The sequence below is a fragment of the Salvelinus alpinus genome, chromosome 35, assembly GCF_045679555.1.
Source record: "Salvelinus alpinus chromosome 35, SLU_Salpinus.1, whole genome shotgun sequence".
NCBI classification, from domain to species: Eukaryota; Metazoa; Chordata; class Actinopteri; order Salmoniformes; family Salmonidae; genus Salvelinus; species Salvelinus alpinus.
Genome location: NC_092120.1, coordinates 23,861,912 through 23,883,668, shown reverse-complemented (window position 1 = coordinate 23,883,668; position 21,757 = coordinate 23,861,912). Strand labels below are relative to the sequence as shown.

The window sequence follows — 21,757 nt, the reverse complement described above, 5'->3', positions numbered from 1 at the left end:
GAACGAGAGGAGATGGAGAGGTTCGGTCCTCAGATCCCCTTCCCTCAAGGACTCGTGGCAATTCAACCAGATGCCGACTCAATTGGATCTTACATCCAAAACTTCTGAAGTATGTACAGTAGCACCCAAGTTACACAGGGCACCGACTTTACAAACACATGGCGGTGGCTTAAACCCTCAAAGTGAAGAGCTGTAACAGTATATTTCCCCCCCCCCCCCCAAGCAAGGCACTGAACCTTACAATGAAACCCCAGCATACGATAGAGAGCAACGTCAATTTGACGATGTCCAGTCATCAAGTTTATGATGTATGCCATTGTTTAACCTTCAGCAAAACAAACTCAACATGTTTAAAGGGTTCTATTGTACAAGCTTTTTACTTTTGAGTTTTTCCCATAGAATATGGGCAATGATATGATGAAACTGTTCTTGGTTCTCTTCTTGGAGAACAAGACAAAGAATGTGAATCCTTTTGACAAAACACATACTGCATAGTGACATATCATGGATACCAAAGCAACTTTGAAAAACAAGATACATCAATAAAGTATACTTAGAGACAACCAAGGTTCATGAAATCAATAATTTGCTAGTAACAGATGGCATTCATATTCTGACAATCTCTGAAACTCACTTAGATAATACCTTCGATGATACAGTGGTAGTAATACATAGTTATAAGATCTACAGAAAATACAGAAATGCCAATGGTGGAGGTGTGGCGGTTTATATTCAGAACTACATTCCTGTAAAGCTTAGAGAGTATCTCATGTTAAATACTGTTGAAGTAATATGGCTACAGGTTCATATATTTCACCTAAAGCCCATTCTGGTGGGAAGGTGCTATAGACCACCAAGTGCTAACAGTCAGTATCTGGACAAATAAAATGAAATGTTATTGGTCACATACAAATATTTATCAGATGTTATTATGGGTGTAGTGAAATGCTTGTACATTTTTCTTACCGGCTGTATGTAATAACACCCCCCAAAAACGTACATTATTAGCACAGATAACGTGAGAAATGCTTGATAATGTATATGATATCAACAGAGAGGTATATTTTCTGGGTGATTTTAAATATTGACTGGCTTTCAACAGGCTACCACTAAAGAGAAATCTACTAACTTTTACTAGTGCCTGCAATCTGGTTCAGGTTATCACTCAACCGACCAGGGTGGTTACAAACAGCACAGGAAGGAAATCATCAACATGTATTAATCACATCTTTACTAATGCTGCAGAAATTTGCTAGAAAGCAGTATCCAAATCCATCGGGCTGTAGTGATCACAATATAGTAGCCATATCTAGGAAAACCAAAGTCCCAAAGGCTGGGCCTAATATAGTGTATAAGAAGTCATACAATACATTTTTGGCTTCTTATGTGGTTGATGTAAAGAATATTTGTTGGTCCGTGGTGTGTAATGACAAGGAACCAGACGCTGCACTTGGCACATTTCTGAAATGGCTTATTCCAGTTACTAATAAGCATGCACCCAACTCACTAAGAAAATGACTGTAAAAATTATGAAGAATTAAAAAATTGTGTGTATGAGATGGATGAGGCAAAAGTAATGGCAAATAAGTCTGGCTGCACAAACGTTTGGCAAACTAACTGCAAGTTGAGAAATCATGTGACTAAACTGAATAAAATGAAAAATAAACTACACTATGAAACAAAGATACATTATATAAAGAATGATGGTAAAAAGCTTTGGAGCACCTTCAAAATACATTTTCGGCAAAAAGGAAAACTCCACCATCATTCATAGAATCCGATGGCTCATTCATCACAAAACCCACTGATATTACCAACGACTAATACTTTTCTTATTGGTGAGATTATCAAACTTAAGCATGACATGCCAGCAATGAACGTTGACACTACACATTTAAGTATATCTGACCAAATTATGAAAGACAAGAATTGTCATTTTGAATTCTTTAAACTGAGTGTGGAAGAGGTGAGGATAATAGTGGACGATATTGCCAATCCTATTTGCCATATCTTCAATTTAAGGCTACTGTGAAGTGTGTGCCCTCGGGCCTGGAGGGAAGCAAAAGTAATTCCCCTATGTAATAATAGTAAAGCCCCCTTTACTGGCTCAAATAGCCAACCAATCAGCCTGTTACCAACCCTTAGTAAACTTTTGGAAAAAAATGTGTTTGACCAGATACAACGCTATTGTAAAGTAAATAAATTGACAACAGACATTCAGCACGCTTATAGGGAAAGACATTCAACAAGCACAGCAGTTACACAAATGACTGACGATTGGCTGAGAGAAACTGATGAGAAAAAAAAGACTGTGGGGTCTGTTTTGTAGGACTTCAGTGAGGCTTTTGACATTATCGATCATAGTCTCCTGCTGGAAAAAAATATATATATATATATATTTTACTGTAAATATTTATCACATTCCTTATGTATGATCATATATTTTCTTACATTGAATGTTAATATTGTTTTCTCCTGTTTCAGGAAGTGATGTCACTGAGTACTGCTCTTATAAATGTGACATTCCACCCCACCTGCGATATGGATGCCTGATGAAGACCTAAGGGTCGAAACATTGTTACAATAAAATTGCACGGCAGCATGAGCAGCAGTGTGTGGCGTTTCCCTTTCTGTTTTCCACACCATGAACATGCCCTCATAAAGTCCTGATAATCCAATCCATGATAACGTCTTCAATTGCTTTAGACCCTTGCACTTTTGCCCTGAGGGTTGAAGGCAAGGCTTAATATAACAACGCTGTTCTCTCATCTAATTCATTATCTTTAATGGTTTAAAGAGCAACAGTCCCTGCAAATATTAGCAAGTATGTTGCATAGGGCCTAGTACAGTACGTGACTGTCCAAAGCCGTCTTGACACAAAACACAAGAAAATACCTTTCTTCTGTCCCTGTTTAGGTTGCAGCTGCTGCTTTCATGTCCTCGCCTGGACAACCTTTTTCATGAGATGATATTGATAAAAACGAACGGCCATGTTGACTCACTTGGGTCAAGGTGATGCCGCACGTTTGTTTGGGTGTGCTGCTGAGTGTGCCGCCTGTGTCTCAATTATGTTGTTAAACCGACAACCTTACTCATAGAGGTCCTCTTGTTGTCCCTGTCAAGTGACACTAATTATAAAGACAGTGCCGCCAGAAGGGGACACATTACCATACAGCCTGTGTGTGTCCCTGTGCCTTTGTTAATGTTGATGGGTTTGGATTTCTGAGCTTTAACTATCATTAGTTCAAATAGAGACATGAGGGGTGCCATAGCCCAGGGTTTACACCGGGAGTTGTCTGTGGGAGGAAGGGTTATGGTGGGTGAAATTAAGCTTGGGAGAGGCTGAGTGCAGGGAAAACGGTCACATGTGGCAGTACTGATAAGGCGAGAGAGCCGTGGATAAGCGGGTCGAGGTCAGGTCAAGTCAGGTCACGTTAAGGGAAAAAGAAACATTTATTGCCAGTATCACTTAGTTTACTGCCTAGCAATAAAGATGTAATGTTTAGCGAGAAGGAGGAGACTACACCCAAAGTGGGGTACATAAGGTTGAAGTCGGAAGTTTACATAGACTTAGGTTGGAGTCATTAAAACTCATTTTTCAACCACTCCACAAATTTCTTGTTAACAAACTATAGTTTTGGCAAGTAGGTTAGGACATCTACTTTGTGCAAGACGCAAGTAATTTTTCCAACAATTGCTTACAGACAGATTATTTCACTTATAATTCACTGTATCACTATTCCAGTGGGTCAGAAGTTTACATACACTATGTTGACTGTGCCTTTAGACAGCTTGGAAAATGCCAGAAAATTATGTCATGGCTTTAGAAGCTTCTGATAGGCTAATTGACATAATTTGAGTCAATTGGAGGTGCACCTATGGATGTATATCAAGGCCTACCTTCAAACTTAGTGCCTCTTTGCTTGACATTTTGGGAAAATCAAAAGAAATCAGCCAAGACCTCAGAAAAAAATGTAGACCTCTACAAGTCTGGTTCATTCTTGGGGGCAATTTCCAAATGCCTGAAGGTACCACGTTCATCTGTACAAACAATAGTACGCAAGTATAAACACCATGGAACCACGCAGCCGTCATACCGCTCAGGAAGGAGACGTTTTCTGTCTCCTAGAGATGAACGTACTTTGGTGCGAAAAGTGCAAATCAATTCCAGAACAACATTAACGGTGCTGGAGGAAACAGGTACAAAAGTATTTATATCCACAGTAAAACGAGTCCTATATCGACATAACCTGAAAGGCCGCTCAGCAAGGAAGAAGTCACTGCTCCAAAACCGCCATAAAATGTTGTGGGGGTGCTTTGCTGCAGGAGGGACTGGTGCACTTCACAAAATAGATGGCATCATGAGGGAGGAAAATAATGTGGATATATTGAAGCAACATCTCAAGACATCAGTCAGGAAGTTAAAGCTTGGTCGCAAATAGTTCTTCCAAATGGACAATGACCCCAAGCATACTTCCAAAGTTTTGGAAAAATGGCTTAAGGACAACAAAGTAAAGGTATTGGAGTGGCCATCACGAAGCCCTGACCTCAATCCCATACAAAATGTGTGAGCAGAACTGAAAATGCATGTGCGAGCGAATTTGAGTCAAACCTGACTCAGTTACACCAGCTCTGTCAGGAGGAGTGGGCCAAAATTCACCCAACTTATTGTGCAAAGCTTGTGGAAGGCTACCTGACATGTTTGACTCAAATTAAACAATTTAAAATCAATGCTACCAAATACTATTTGAGTGTATGTACACTTCTGACCCACTGGGAATGTGATGAAAGAAATAAAAGCTGAAATAAATCACTCTACTACTATTCTGACATTTCAAATTCTTAAAATAAAGTGGTGATCCTAAATGACCTAAGACAGGGAATTTTTACTAGGATTAAATGTCAGGAATTGTGGAAAAACTGAGTTAAAATGTATTTGGCTAAGGTGTATGTAAACTTCCGACTTCAACTGTATAACACCACTATTGTAACCATGTCTTTGTCGATTCAGCTGTCCGCTCCTTTGGGAAGAATACACTTGGTTTAAGCTTTGATAGTGTCTGTCGAGTTCTTACTCTGATAATTAGAACCTAACAATGTCAAGCCACTTCCTCTGCCCTCTGTGATTAAGAAGCGTTATGAGTGACATGGAGGGCCAGTCATCAACTAATCGTGTACAGGAAAGCAAGGTCACAAAGTGTCTCACACAAAAACTCTGAGAACATTCATATTAACCAAAATCTGGCTTAGAAGGTTTGTGTATGACCCTGACAAACATGGTTCAATTGACCAATTAAAATTACAAATCTAGGTCAAAGTTCAATGTGAGGGAATGTACAAAGTAGAAATTGCCTCGATGAATACAGACATGCCCTCCCAGAAAACATGTCCACATTGGCACGATGTGGGCCCAACGGGGGTTCAAATATTGGCCCCATGTTGGCTGCCAATATTGGGCCAATGCGCCTTTGCTCATCAGCTCCATGTTGGCCCCCAAGGCATTTGCCCAGTGTGGCCCAATGTGGGCAACCCATATTACTGCATTGTCGGAGCTAGAAGCACAAGCATTTCGCTACACCTGCAATAACATCTGCTAAACATGTGTATGTGACCAATAAAATTTGATACCTTGTGAAGGCAGCCCTCACTTTGCCTGAAATAAGCCAATCTTTTTTCAGCAAACATGCCCACATTGGAATGATGTGGGCCCAATGCGGCCTAGAATATTGGCCCATGTAGGCTGCCCACATTGGGCCAATGCACCTATGATTTAATGGGAATCTATTTATTAATTACATTTTAATGTAATGAATAAATTGCATAATTTGCAAGCCATAAGTATTTCTGGAAAGTGATCCATTGTTTCAGAAAATCAACCAAGTTGTGACAGCCATACATATACACTGAGTGTACAAAACATTAAGAACACCTTCCTATGCAGGGAAAATTTATTTATTTTATCAGGCCTCGGTGAATACTAAATATCCTCTCATTTGGCATGAGCTAATGAGGCTACAGTCCCCTCAGCTAGATAAACAGTCCTCTCAAGCAAGAAGACATAAAACAAATGAATTGAATTACCTTTAGAGAAAAGGAAATGCCTTGGTGTCAACCCAGGACCTCTTTATCTTCCTGCTAATATACTTTATCAACGTCGCGTCTAGGACTTGTACAATAGAGCATCATTTCCCATAGACTTGGAGAGTTTATGTGCTGCTTTTCCCATTAGGTTTAGATTTAGTCAGCCAGGTCCGATTTACACCCCCATCTATTTGCTTATTACCTCTGGCTTTCAGCAGCACCCAAAAATGTACACACACGTTGTACCTCTCTTCTTCTCTACACGACCCTCCAAAGACAAACAGGGAGGCATTATTATTTCAGAAGGAACCTGGAGCATTCCTTACAGGCAGATAGCTCACAGGTCTTCAGATGAGATGGTAAATTAAATCGCCACCCTTCAGGCAACCACTGAAAGCCTCTAGTATGTGTGTTCAGTATTCCAAAGCTTCATTCCCCAACGTGATTGCGAGATTGTCGGTTTTGTTTGCCCTAAAAACTAAAAAGTATTACTTCTGTTTGTCTGCGGTATATTTTTACTGTGCTTCCGTGGTGACATATCATTTCTTATTTTGACAGACATTGCAGAAAAGGCATTGATCAGCACGGCAACATTATGCAAAGCACCAAAGCAATTCAAGCAATTTCATGCAAAAGTCACCACTGTTTTCTTATGTGATGCAAATATGTTTCCCAATACTGAAGTTGTCTTTCTGTAAATGTTGACTTAAATTGAAAAATACACTTCACTGCAGGGAGATATTTGTTTCTTTGATTATTTTCATCAAAGGCCTTTCCATTTCGAGGATAGGTGTATTCTTGTTTCTAGAGTGTTTTTCACTGTAGCTCCTATACAGTGGTGTAACTTAAGTAAACGTACTTTAAAAGTACTACTTTTGGGGTATCTGTACTTTACTACATATTTTTTACTACTTTTACTTTACTACATTCCAAAAGAAAATAATGTACTTTTTACTCCATCCTTTTTACCTGACACCCAGAAGTACTCGTTACATTTTGAATGCTGAGCAGGACAGGAAATGGTCCAATTCGAGACAACACATGGGCATCCCTTCTGCCTCTGATCTGGCGGACTCAATAAACACACATGCATCTTTTGTAAATGATGTCTGAGTGTTGGAGTGTGCCCCGTTCCGTAAATGTAAAAAACAAGAAAATGGTGTTGTCTGCTATGCTTAATATAAGGAATTAAAAATTATTTATACTTTCACTTCTGATAATTAAGTATATTTTAGCATTTATGTTTACTTTTGATACATAAGTATATTTAGAACAAAATACTTAGACTTTTACTCAAGTAGTATTATACTGGGTGACTTTTACTTGAGTAACTTTCTGTTAAGGTATCTATACTTTTACTCAAGTTTGACAATTGAGAACTTTTTCCACCACTGCTCCTATAGCCAGTTTACTATTGTGGACATTGCTGGTACCTCTCAAAACTATTTAATAATTGTATCTGGACGTGGATGGAAGAACTTAACATTAAAAAGGTCAGGTTAAGGTTCAAAGATCAGGAGACGCAATCATATTGTACAATCTTTTTCTGTTTTACAAAACAAAGCAACTCACAAAAGCACCAATCCCTCAATTACTCGGCAGAAACGTCTGTTCCCTATCCTCTACTCTAAAACAATCCCCTACAAATATATAGGTAAACAAATTACAGCACCATTTCCAGAATGATGTATGTGTTTATTAAGGATCCCCATTACTCTTCCTGGGGTCCAGCAACATTAAGACCGATACAATTTAAAATTATACATGACCTTACATTTCATAACACTTTACCCAATATATTTAGTGTGTTCCCTCAGGCCACTACACCCCTATATCACATACGTACAATACAACATCCATGTGTACGTGTGTGTCGAGTGCGTATCTTATCATGTGTACAGTATGTGTGTCTGTGCCTGTTTGTGACTCTTCACAGTCCCCGCTGTTCTACAAGGTGCATTATTATCTGTTTTTTAATTCTGATTCTACTGCTTGCATCAGTTACCTGATGTGGAATAGAGTTCCATGTAGCCATGGCTCTATGTAGTACTGTGCACCTCCCTTGCCTTGTTGATAGTGTAGTTAAAAAGGCAGAGAAGAGATTTATTACAAACAGCATTCTTCCCATCTTCATCAGAGTGCGCAGCTGAACATTGCATGCTGTAAAACACTTGGTTTGTTATTTTTGATTGAAACAAAACTGATATTCATTAAATACGAATAAGGAACTTGTTTTTGCATGGATTCCGCGACATGGTTAGCTTTTAACAGCTAGGACTGCAATTCCTTGTCCCGGAACACCACTTGACAGACAGGTTGAAGCCTGCTTGACAGAGACGCTAAGCTATTAGCCATCAAGCTGCTAGCCATCAATAGTTTGCTCGTAACATGACATTAATATTCTGACTCTGAAACGCAGATAATACCTTTGATGATACAGTGGTAGCAATACAAGGTTATAACAAACGTTTTACCAGCAGCAGACTATGATCAATAATGTCAAAAGCTGCACTGAAGTCTGACAAGACAGCCCCCGCAATCATTGTATCATCAATTTCTCTCAGCCAATCATCAGTCATCAGTGCTGTGCTTGTTGATTGTCCTTCCCTATAAGTGTGATGAAAGTCTGGTTAGAGCCAGTTTGTTTACTGTGAAATAGCATTGTATCTGGTCAAACACCATTTTTTACAGAAGTTTACTAAGGGTTGGTAACAGGCTGATTGGTCGGCTATTTGAGCCTGTAAAGAGTGCTTTACTGTTCTTGGGTAGCGGAATGACTTTAGCTTCCCTCCAGGCCTGAGGGCACACACTTTCTAGTAGGCTTAAATTGAAGATGTGGCAAATAGGAGTAGCAATATCGTCCGCTATTATCCTCAATTGTTTTCCATCTTGATTGTCAGACCCCGGTGGCTTGTCATTGTTGACAGACAACAATATTTTTTCACCACTTCCACACTGACTTTACAGAACTCAAAAGTACAATTCTTGTATTCCCACACAAGAAACATTAGTAACTTTCAAAAAGATATACACCACCGTTAAAGTTTGGGGTCACTTAGAAAGGTCCTTGTTTTTGAAAGAAACATTTTTTTTTTTGTCAATTAAAATAACATCAAATTGATCAGAAATACAGTGTAGACATTGTTAATGTTGTAAATTACTATTGTAGCTGGTAACGGCAGATTTATTTATGGAATATCTACATAGGCATACGAAGGCCCGTTATCAGCAACCATCACTCCTGTGTTCCAATGGCACGTTGTGTTAGCTAATCCAAGTTTATCATTTTAAAAAGCAAATTGATCATTAGAAAACCCTTTTGCAATTATGTTAGCACATCTGAAAACTGTTGTGCTAATTAAAGCAGCAATAAAACTGACCTTCTTTACACTAGTTGAGTATCATCATTTGTGGTTTGATTACAGGCTCAAAATGGCCAGAAACAAAGACCTTCTTCTGAAAGTCGTCAGTCTATTCTTATTCTGAGAAATGAAGGTTATTCCATGCGAGAAATTGACAAGAAACTGAAGATCTCGTACAACGCTGTGTACTACTCCCTTCACAGAACAGCGCAAACTGGCTCTAACCAGAATAGAAAGAGGAGTGGGAGGCCCCGGTGCACTACTGAGCAAGAAGACAAGTACGTTAGAGTGTCTAGTTTGAGACAACTGGCAGCTTCATTAACTAGTACCCGCAAAACACCAGTCTCAATGTCAACAGTGAAGAGGCGACTCCGAGATGCTGGCCTTCTAGGCAGAGTTGCAAAGAAAAAGCCATATCTCAGACTGGCCAGATTAAAATGGGCAAAATAACACAGACACTGGACAGAGGAAGATTGGGAAAAAGTGTTATGGACAGACAAATCTAAGTTTGAGGTGTTCGGATCACAAAGAAGAACATTCGTAGGACGCAGAACATTTTTAAAGATGCTGGAGGAGTGCTTGATGCCATCTGTCAAGCATGGTGGAGGCAACGTGATGGTCTGGGGGTGCTTTGGTGGTGGTAAAGTGGGAGATTTGTACAGGGTAAAAGGGATCTTGAAGAAGGAAGCTATCACTCCATTTTGCAACGCCATGCCATACCCTGTGAACGCTGCTTAATTGGAGCCAATTTCCTCCTACAACAGGACAAAGACCCAAAACACAGCTCCAAACTATGCAATAACTACTTAGGGAAGAAGCAGTCAGCTGGTATTCTGTCTATAATGGAGTGGCCAGCATAGTCACCGGATCTCAACCCTATTGAGCTGTTGTGGGAGCAACTTGACCGTATGGTACGTAAGAAGTGACCATCAAGCCAATCCAACTTGTGGGAGGTGCTTCAGGAAGCATGGGGTGAAATCTCTTCAGATTACCTCAAATTGACAACTAGAATGCCAAAGGTCTGCAAGGCTGTAATTGCTGCAAATGGAGGACTCTTTGACAAAAGCAAAGTTTGAAGTACAATTATTATTTCAATTAAAATTCATTATTTATAACCTTGTAAACGTCTTGACTATATTTTCCTATTAATTTTGCACATTTCCAAGTGAATCCAAACTTTTGAACGGTAGTTTACATTCCGTTCTCAGCCTCAACAAAACTCTCTCCATCTTATCTTGATAAGTGTGTTTGGGTGTGTTGGCCACGCCCACTAATTGGCCACACCTGATCTTAATGAGTGCTTGTTTCCTTTGAAAAATACTAAAATGAACAGCTTTGTATGACTGAGAAAAAAACATGGCATGCTACAGTAGATCCATCCTGGTGGTGCCAGAGGACTAATTCCATGGACAGACAGCAGATCATAAGTTTGAATCTCACTGATGCCGTGTCAGTTGATTAATGCCTAAGTAAATACATTTCCATGTATCCTATCTGTGCTTGGAGTTCAAAACAGTTAACCCAAACTAAACTAGCAGTGTTATGAAAAGTCTTATAGAAACATGTTCTCAGAATGTTATTTAATCCCTTCAAATAACCTATAATTTCCATTCATAAAACCAAAACTTTTTCTTTCAGGGAACCATAGAAAAACTCTCAGAACCTCCCTGCAACCAAAAAAATGGACTTTCCCAAAACATATGGCTCCGTTCCCAGAACCAATAGGTACATCAAGGACAACAACCACCCGAGCCACTTCCTGTTCACACAGCTATCATCCAGAAGGCGAGGTCAGTACAGTTGCATCGAAGCTGGGACCGAGAGACTGAAAAACAGCTTCTATCTCAAGGCCATCAGACTGCTAAACAGCAATCACTAACTCAGAGAGGCTGCTGCCTACATTGAGACCCAATCACTGGACACTTTAATAAATGGATCACTAGTCACTTTAAACAATACCACTCTAAATAATGCCACTTTAATAATGTATAACATATCTTGCGTTACTCATACCACATGTATATACTGTATTTTATACCATCTCCTGCACATTGACTATGCTGCTCGGCCATCGCTCATCTATATACTTATATGTACATATTCTCATTCACCCCTTTAGATTTTAGATTTGTGTGTATTAGGTAGTTGTTCGGGAAATGTTAGATTACTTGTTAGATATCACTGCACTGTTGGAACTAGAAGCACAAGCATTTCGCTACACTCGCATTAACATCTGCTAACCATGTGCATGTGACCAATCAAATTTGATTTGAAAGCAAAAACGTACATTCCCATAACTTCCAAGGAACCTTCCAAGGAACCAAATCGACTAGCGGGGTCTTTCCCCATCTCTTTTCTCAAGAAAAGCAAAGCAATCACTTTTACCATGTTCAACATTAAGTTCTATTCAATTCTATTCTTATCTTGAACAAGTATGTATGTCACGACAGACAGTCCTGTAATACATTCATCTAATAAAGTCTGATTCATCTCTTCTGGAAGGTCATAACTAAAGAAACCCAGGATCTGTGCGTTTCTGGTATGACTCTTCATATAAGTGGTGTCTGTCCAGCCCAGTCCTTGACTCTCAATCCTTCTTACATCCAGCTGTGAAAGTGATACTTACACTGACTGATTATTTAATTTTCTTTGACAAAACGTTAAACTATTTCATGACTCAGTAACAGTTTATCCATGTTCGTCATGGGGCGCACATACAGTACTGTATGCCTGTAGGCATATGAGTCTCTAGCACATTTCAGAAGGAAAATGAAAATGATAAACAGCTTAAACAGGAGAAATGCTTTTATTAAATTCGTCCTCCCTCATTCCTTCCACAAGCTTTCCCTCTACATTGAAAAATCCTGATTTCTCCTGTGAGACACCACAGGCAATGTTTGCAAATCTTCCCTGGGCACCAATGTCTCAGCCCAGAAAGTTAATACCGGCCCACTGTAAATAGCCTTATCTCATAAACACAAGTTATCCTCCACCTTACCTTCTCTGCCCTGATGGTGGATTGTTACAGTAAACTCCTGATGTGATATACAAGGATATGAGACAACTTACACAGACTGCAAACCTGAGTAAACTGCCTTCCTGACAATAAGTAATGGTGCCGGAGAGGATGGCTGCCGTTTTACTGGCTCTTAACCAACTGTGCTATTTTGTTGGTCTTTTCGCATTGTTTGTAACTTGTTTTGTACATAATGTTGCTGCTACCGTCTCTTATGACCGAAAAGAGCTTCTGGACATCAGAACAGCGATTACTCACCTTGAATTGATGAAGAACTTTTCTTTAATGAGTCGGACGAAAGGGATTTACTCCAGACACCCGAACAGGCCCTCATCCCCGTCATTCGCAGGAGAAAGACTGAGATTTCGCAGAAGGAGATCGCAAGACAAAGGGTGGCGGTCTATGTATATTTGAAAACAACAGCTGGTGCACGATATCTCAGGAAGTCTCAAGGTTTTGCTCACCTGAGGCAGTGTATCTCATGATAAGCTGTAGACCACACTATCTACCTAGAGAGTTTATCTGTATTGTTCGTAGCTGTCTACATAGCACCACAGACCGATGCTGGCACTAAGACCGCACTCAATGAGCTGTAAACCACCATAAGCAAACAGGAAATAGCTCTTCCACAGGTGACACTCCTAGTGGCTGGGGACTTTAATGCAGGGAAACTTAAATTCGTTTTACTTCATTTCTAATCAGCATGTTAAATGTGCAACCAGAGGGGGAAAAAATTCTACACCACCTTTACTCCACACACAGAGACGCCCACAAAGCTCTCCCTCGCCCTCCATTTGGCAAATCTGACCATAATTCTATCCTCCTGATTCCTGCTATAAGCAACATTTCAAGCAGGAAGCACCAGTGACTCAGACAATAAAACAGTGGTCAGATGAAGCAGATGCTTTACTACCGGACTATTTTGCTAGCACAGACTGGAATATGTTCTGGGATTCTTCCGATGGCATCGAGGACATCATCCCCACAGTGACTGTACGTACATACCCCAACCAGAACCCATGAATTACAGGCAACGTCCGCACTGAGCTAAAGGGTAGAGCTGTCGCTTTCAAGGAGCGGGACTCTAACCCGGAAGCTTATAAGAAATCATGCTATGCCCTCCAAAAACCAATCAAACAGGCAAAGTGTCAATACAGGACTAAGACCGAATCGTACTACACTGGCTACGACGCTCGTCGGATGTGGCAAGGCTTGCAAACTATTACAGACTACAAAGGGAAGCACAGCCGAGAGCTGCCCAGTGACACAAGCTGCCCAGTGACACAGATACCTGACCGTGTGGTGCAAGGACAACAACCTCTCCCTCAACGTGATCAAGACTACAGGAAAAGGAGGACCGAGCACGCCCCCATTCTCATCGACGGAGCTGTAGTGGAGCAGGTTGAGAGCTTCAAGTTCCTTGGCTTCCACATCACCAACAAACTAACAGGGTCCAAGCACACCAAGACAGTCGTGAAGAGGGCACAACAAAACCTATTCCCCCTCAGAAGACTGAAAAGATTTGACATGGGTCCTCAGATCCTAAAAAGGTTCTACAGCTGCACCATCGAGAGCATCCTGACGGGTTGCATCACTGCTTGGTATGGAAACTGCTCGGCCTCTGACCGCAAGGCACTACAGAGGGTAGTGCGTACAGCCCAGTACATCACTGGGGCCAAGCTTCCTGCCATCCAGGATCTCTATACCAGGCGGTGTCAGAGGATGGCCCTAAAAATGGTCAAAGATTCCAGCCACCCTAGTCATAGACTTTTCTCTCTGCTACCGCATGGCAAGCGGTACCGGAGCGCCAAGTCTAGGTCCAAGAGGCTTCTAAACAGCTTCTACCCCCAAGCCATAAGACTCTTGAACATCTAATCAAATGGCTACCCACACTATTTGCATTGCCCCCCCCCACACTGCTGCTACTCTCTGTTATTATCTATGCATAGTCACTTTATTAACTCTACCTACATGTACATATTACCTCAATTACCTCGACTAACCGGTGCCCCCACACATTGACTCTGTACCGGTACCCCCTGTGTATATAGCCTCACTATTGTTATTTTACTGCTGCTCTTTAATAATTTCATACTTTTATTTCTTACTTTTTTAGGTATTTTCTTAAAACTGCATTGTTGGTTAAGGGCTTGTAAGTAAGCATTTCACTGTAAGGTTGTACCTGTTGTATTCCGCGCTTGTTACAAATAAAATGTGATTTCCTTGCATTGCTCCGTTCTAGGATCCCATGTATACCATGGTATTTTCACGGTGCTATTTCAGATGTATAATGCAAGCTAATATACTACCTTACATCTTGCCATGGGTGTGGCCCAGATAAAAGGAGCCTGGGTGAGTAAACTCACGTATCTGTCTTGGTTCTTGGTCGATAATGTGTTCCCAAAGCTGTCTCGTTCCTCTTTGTCACCTGCCTGCCTGACTTCACCCCCGCTTATAGTTTCACTGAAGGCCCCAGATTGGTGTAAATGTCATCCGGTTTTAATTCAAACGGAAGGGGAACGTATTAATTATCACAACGCCTGCGCTGAATTGGATGGTGTCTGATGGCAGCAGATGACTAGAATGTGAATGAAAAGTTTAGTATTTGTATTTATTGTGGATCCCCATTGCCAAGGCAGCAGCTACTCTTCCAGGAGTCCAGCAAAATGAAGGCAGTTTATACCATTTTAAAAACATGACAATACATTCACAGACTGTGGGACCTCAGGCCCCTACTCTACCACTACCACATATATACAGTACAAAATCCATGTGTACTTGTGTGTACAGTGAGTGTGCTGTCAAGAAGGTAGAGCAGCGCCTTATCATGGACATACTTCTCCCCATCTTAGCTACTGTTGTGACAATATCTTTTGACCACGACAGTTTACAATCCAGGGTGACTCCAAGCAGTTAAGTCAACTTGCTCAATTTCCACATGTTTTATTCCAAGATTAGTTGAGGTTTAGGGTTTAGTGAATGATTTGTCCCAAATACAATGCTTTTAGTTTTAGAAATATTTAGGACTAAGTTATTCCTTGCAACCCACTCAAACTAACTGCAACTCTTTGTTAAGTAATTTCAGTCGCTGTAGTAGCTGACATGTATAGTGTTGAGTCATTCGCATACATAGACACTGCTTCCTCAAAGCCGGTGGCAATTCATTAGTAAAGTTTGAAAAAAGTAATGGGCCTAGGTGATACTACCTGGATTATGTTGGAGAGGCAGGCTTCCATTAAAGAACACCCTCTCTGTTCTGTTAGACAGGTAACTCTTTATCCACAATAAAGCAGGGGGTGTAAATCCATAACACATACGTTTTGCCAGCAGCAGACTATGATCGATAATGTCAAAAGCCGCACTGAAGTCTAACAACAGCCTTCACAATATTTTTATCATCAATTTCTTTCAGCCAATCATCAGTCATTTGTGTAAGTGCTGTGCTTGTTGAATGTCCTTCTCTATAAGCATGCTGAAAGTTTGTTCCAAAAGTTTACTACGGGTTGGTATAACAGGCTGATTTGTCGGCTATTTGAGCAGGTAAATGGGGATTTACTATTCTTTGGAAGCGGAATGGCATTTGCTTCCCTCCAAGCCTGGTGGCACACACATTCTAGTAGGCTTAAATTGAAAATATGGCAAATACGAGTGGCAATATTGTCCACTATTATCCTCAGTAATTTTCCATCCAAGTTGTCAGACCCCGGTGGCTTGTCATTGTTATTAGACAACAATTATTTTTTCACCTCTTCCACACTCACTTTACAGAATTTAAAATTACAATGCTTGTCTTTCAGAATTTGGTCAGATATACTTGGATGTATAGTGTCAGCATTTGTTGCTGGCATGTCATGCCTAAATTTGCTAATCTTGCCAATGAAAAAAATCATTAAAGTAATTGGCAATATCAGTTGGTTTTGTGAGAATTGAGCCATCTGATTCAATGAATGATAGTTGAGTTTGCCTTTTTTCCTAGAATTTCATTTAAGGTGCTCCAAAGCTTTTTACAATATTTATTTATTTCATTTATCTTTGTTTCTGTCACACCCTGATCTGTTTCACCCGTCTTTGTGCTTGTCTCCACCCCCTCCAGGTGTCGCACATCTTTCCCATTATCCCCAGTGTATTTATACCTGTGTTCTCTGTTTGTCTATTGCCAGTTGTTTTGTGAAACCTACCAGTGTTTGTCCCCTTGCTCCTGTTTGTTCTTGTTGCTGTTTTATAGTCTTTCCCGGTTTTGACCTTTCTGCCTGCCCTGACCCTGAGCCTGCCTGCTGTTCTATATCTTGCCACACCTCTCTGGATTATTGACCCCTGCCTGCCCTGACCCTGAGACTACCTGCTGTTCTGGACGTGTTGAACCCTTTCTGGATTACTGACCCCTGCCTGCCCTTTGACCTGTTCTTTGCCTGCCCCTGTACTAGAAATAAACTTGTGTTACTTCGACACTGTCTGCATCTGGGTCATACTTGAAACCTGATAGTTTCATAGTGTAGTTTCTTCTTCTTTCTATTCAGTTTAGTCACATGATTCCTCAATATGCAATACGTTTTCCAATCGGTTGTGCAGCCAGACTTATTTGTCATTTATTTTGCCTCATCCCTCTCAACTGTACAATTTTTCAATTCCTCATCAATTCATAGGGATTTAACAGTTTTTACAGTCATTTTCTTAACTTCTCTGAGATAAGTGGCAGTATTTTCACGTCTGGATGAAAAGCGTGTCCAAAGTAAACTGCCTGCTACTCAGAACCTAAGATATGCATATTATAAGTAGATTTGGATAGAAAATACTCTGAAGGTTCTAAAACTGTTTGAATCATGTCTGAGTATAACAGAACCTATTTGGCAGGCGAACCCCCGAGGACAAACCATATATATATTTAATTTTTTGAGGTCACTCTCTTTTCAATGTGTTTTCATTGGGAATCCAGATTTCTAAGGGACCTTCTTGCAGTTCCTATCGCTTTCACTGGATGTCAACAATCTTTAGAAATTGGTTGAGGTTGTTCCTTAGAGAAATTAAAAAGCAACACTGTTCAGAACGAGGGTAGAAAGATGTGTACTCTTTGTTAGAAGCGTGTGACCTGAAAGCTAGCTACACTTTGTTTTCCTCCGGTATTGAACACAGATCATCCCGTATTCAATTTTATCAATTATTCACATAAAAAAATACCTAAAGTTGTATTACAAAAGTAGTTTGAAAGGTTTGGACAAAGCTAACAGGTAACCTTTAACCATTTGTGATGTTTATGGGACATATTGGAGTGCCAACAGAAGGAGTGCCAACAGAAGAAGCTCGTCAAAGGTAAGGCATGAATTATATCTTTATTTCTGCCTTTTGTGTCGCGCCTGGAGGGTTGAAATATGATGGTCTGTGTTTGTTTGCTTGGGTGCTAACCTCAGATAATAGCATCGTTTGCTTTCGCCGTAAAGCATTTTTGAAATCTGACGTTGGCTGGATTCACAACAAGCTTTAATTTGGTATATTGAATGTGTGATTTCAAAGTTTAATTTTTATAGTAATTTATTTGAATTTGGCGCTCTGCATTTTCACTGGATGTTGGCCAGTTGGGACGCTAGCGTCCCACATATCCCAGAGAGGTTAATGGCTGCATGCTTATTAGCAACTGGAATAAGCAATTTCATAAATGTCAAGTGCAGTGTCTGTTTGCTCCTCATTACACACCACAGACCAACAGATATTATTTTAATTAATAACATAGGAATCACTACAAAACTTATTGTATGACCTCTTTTTTTTTTTTTTTTTTTTTTTTAAATTTTATCCCCTTTTCTCCCCAATTTTTCGTGGTATCCAATCGCTAGTAATTACTATCTTGTCTCATCGCTACAACTCCCGTACGGGCTCGGGAGAGACGAAGGTCGAAAGTCATGCGTCCTCCGAAGCACAACCCAACCTAGCCGCACTGCTTCTTAACACAGCGCGCCTCCAACCCGGAAGCCAGCCGCACCAATGTGTCGGAGGAAACACCGTGCACCCGCCCCCTCGGTTAGCGCGCACTGCGCCCGGCCCGCCACAGGAGTCGCTGGAGCGCGATGAGACAAGGATATCCCTACCGGCCAAACCCTCCCTAACCCGGACGACGCTAAGCCAATTGTGCGTCGCCCCACGGACCTCCCGGTCGCGGCCGGCTGCGACAGAGCCTGGGCGCGAACCCAGACTCTGGTGGCGCAGCATAGCACTGCGATGCAGTGCTCTAGACCACTGCGCCACCCGGGAGGCCCCATTGTATGACCTCTTATGACCTCTCATTCCTGTGCAGTTTGTAACTACCCTGGTAGGTTGATTGATAACCTGAACCAGGTTGCAGGCACTGGTTACAGTTTGAAGCTTGTTCTTGAGTGGGCAGCTTGATGAGAGCCAGTCAATAGTTAAATCACCCAGAAAATATACTTCTCTGTTGATATCACATACATTATCAAGCATTTCACACGTTAAGCAGATATTGACTGTTAGCACTTGGTGGTCTGTAGCAGCTTCCCACCAGAATGGGCTTTAGGTGAGGCAGATGAACCTGTACCCATATTACTTCAACAGTATTTAACATGAGATCCTCTCTAATCTGTACAGGGAATGTGGTTCTGAATATAGACAGCAACACCTCCACCATTGGCTTTTCTATCTTTTCTGTAAATGTTATAACCTTGTGTTACTACCACTGTATCATCAAAAATATTATCTAAGTGAGTTTCAGAGATAGTCAGAAAATGAATGTCATCTGTTACTAGCAAATTATTGACTTCATGAGCTTTACTGGGAAGCTTAGCAGCAGTAGATGTGCTCATGTTCTTTATGTTAGTGCAGGGTGAGCTGCTCACTGTGGAGTTCCTCCTAGGATACAGAGATATGCAGTTTAACAGTTTGGGATCGTTGGATTTATAAATTATGAATGTAATGTGCGTGTTGCTTGGTGGTATGAAGTGATTTCATGTAAATCAGCATTGTGATTTTTTTTAAAGTGCCTTCACTTCATCTCCCTTTAGGAATTTTTTGGCCTTCTTCAGTGTGACTGTCGTCTCCATCCATCGTAGTGAGTCTTATCATTTTGTCGTCTGTCTCTCAGCACAGCTCATGTTATCTTTCGTAATATCTATTTTTTCTTTCAGCCAACCATTTGTTCTGTCACTTTATCTTATATTCTATTATGTAGTTATGGTGTCTTAGGGGGTTTTCTTCCAAGTTAATTCTGCTTCTCTAACTTCACACCGAATCCCATTAATAGAATAGGAAGGCATCCACACTTTGGAGTGTTTCCTAAACACTCCCAGCTTCTGGACAGCTTCAGGATTTCACTTGAACGAACATGCACGTGCGAACACGCACAAAGACTGTAAATCACACCTAAGAAGAGCGGGCACTGGCTGCTTAGCAAGACAATGTGTATGTCGTTGGCTCGCACATTGACATTCTATCAAAGGATTGTAATCCAGGGAGGATAACATCCCACATTAAGACTTGAGAAGTCTCATACCACCCCAGTCCTTGTTTCTTATGCTTTCTGATACAGATACCCCATCCACAAAGTGAAAGTGACACTTGCGTTAGATACCATAGTGGATACCAGGATAGCACCAAATAAAACGTTAATACTCTGAAGCGTAATAAGAGCAGGGACTCACCACGCAGGAGGTCAGAAGAGGCGTAGGGCGAGTTGTGTGTCCGGAAGAGCTGCCAGTCAAAGTCATCGTCCTCGCCTTGGGTGAAGTCACACAGACTGGGCTCAGAATCCTCATCAAAGGTGCAGCCTGCTGCTGAGGAAAGAGAGAGAAGGAGATGACATTAAGTGGGAGGTCACACATGATGTTGAAGTCAATGTCATTCAATATCAAGGGATGAATTGATTATATTTTTCAATGGCTTGCACATAATCACATTTAATTTGAATTCCTAGGATTGAAAGGAATCATAGATTTTGCCCAAGATGGACACACGTTTCAGCCATGGCCACCATGAATCAGTATTTGCATCTTATTTGGATTTCACTTGTGATAACATGAAGCCTAATAGAGAATAAAGGGGTTGTTGCAGTACTGTAGGTGAGAACCCACCATAACCACACCTGCCTTCACTTCAGAAACGTTCCACTATAGTTATTATTCCAGTGTTCTTGTGTAGTGGCTTGTTTGGGCAATATTTCACTACGATATCCCCTCTGATCCTCTTTCTATTACTGAGATGGGACAGATGCCAGACAACCAACTGAGAAATCCATTTCCCACTTCACCCAGACACTAATAGCCAGGCGCAATGCAATCTGTACTCCACTCCAGCCCCCCTGACGCTCTCACTCACCAACACACTAAGGTTGTTAAAAGTAAACTAAAACTGAAAACTGATCTTGAAAAAACTATTTGTAAACTGAAATAAAATAATGAACAAACCCGTTTGAAAAACAGACTATACTGAAACCATTATCTTTGAATCAAAAAGTATTTTAAATAAAAGCCATTATGAATTAGATTAGGCTTTTTTTGTAATGTTTTTTTTTTGTAATGGGGTTTTCAAGCTTCTGAATCTGGCAGGTCTCATTGAGATTGACTTTATAATTTCAAGATAGACTCGGCGAGATGACGTTGCCATGAACAGCACCGTAGATATTGGTTGGGAGCGTTTGAGTGGTAAGGCTAAAGCAACTGACTGTAGACGAAAGTTGAGGAGTAAAGTCAGGGGAGGTGCATCTGCCGAAAGTCAGACACTAATGTGGTTTTCCAACAGCAAGGCTCAGCTCAACATGGCAGTGTTGCCATTGTTTATAATGTTGAAAACAAACATGCATCTAACCATCATATTACACGCACTCACAAACTGAAACCATAACATAAAATTGTGTGTGTACAGTCGTGGCCAAAAGTTTTGAGAATGACACAAATTTTCATTTTCACAAAGTCTGCTGCCTCAGTTTGTATGATGGCAATTTGCATATACTCCAGAATGTTATGAAGAGTGATCAGATGAATTGGAATTAATTGCAAAGTCCCTCTTTGCCATGCAAATGAACTGAATTCCCCAAAAAACATTTCCACTGCATTTCAGCCCTGCCACAAAAGGACCAGCTGACATCATGTCAGTGATTCTCTCGTTAACATAGGTGTGAGTGTTGACGAGGACAAGGCTGGAGATCACTCTGTCATGCTGATTGAGTTTGAATAACAGACTGGAAGCTTCAAAAGGAGGGTGGTGCTTGGAATCATTGTTCTTCCTCTGTCAACCATGGTTTACTGCAAGGAAACACGTGCCGTCATCATAGCTTTGCACAAAAAGGGCTTCACAGGCA

The 21,757-nt window shown here is 40.8% G+C and overlaps 1 protein-coding gene across 8 annotated transcripts in view; it reads right to left on the bottom strand.

Moving 5' to 3' along the window:
- Nucleotides 1–21,757, bottom strand: part of ptprub (protein tyrosine phosphatase receptor type Ub) — a 341,711-nt gene that overhangs the window by 245,525 nt on the left and 74,429 nt on the right. For 7 of the 8 annotated variants that reach the window (XM_071384254.1, XM_071384256.1, XM_071384252.1 and 4 more), the window contains exon 2: nucleotides 20,103–20,234. In XM_071384254.1, the coding sequence (XP_071240355.1) occupies nucleotides 20,103–20,234 (132 nt within the window). The remainder of the gene's footprint in view (nucleotides 1–20,102; nucleotides 20,235–21,757) is intronic. The other variant, XM_071384253.1, reaches the window with a different exon arrangement.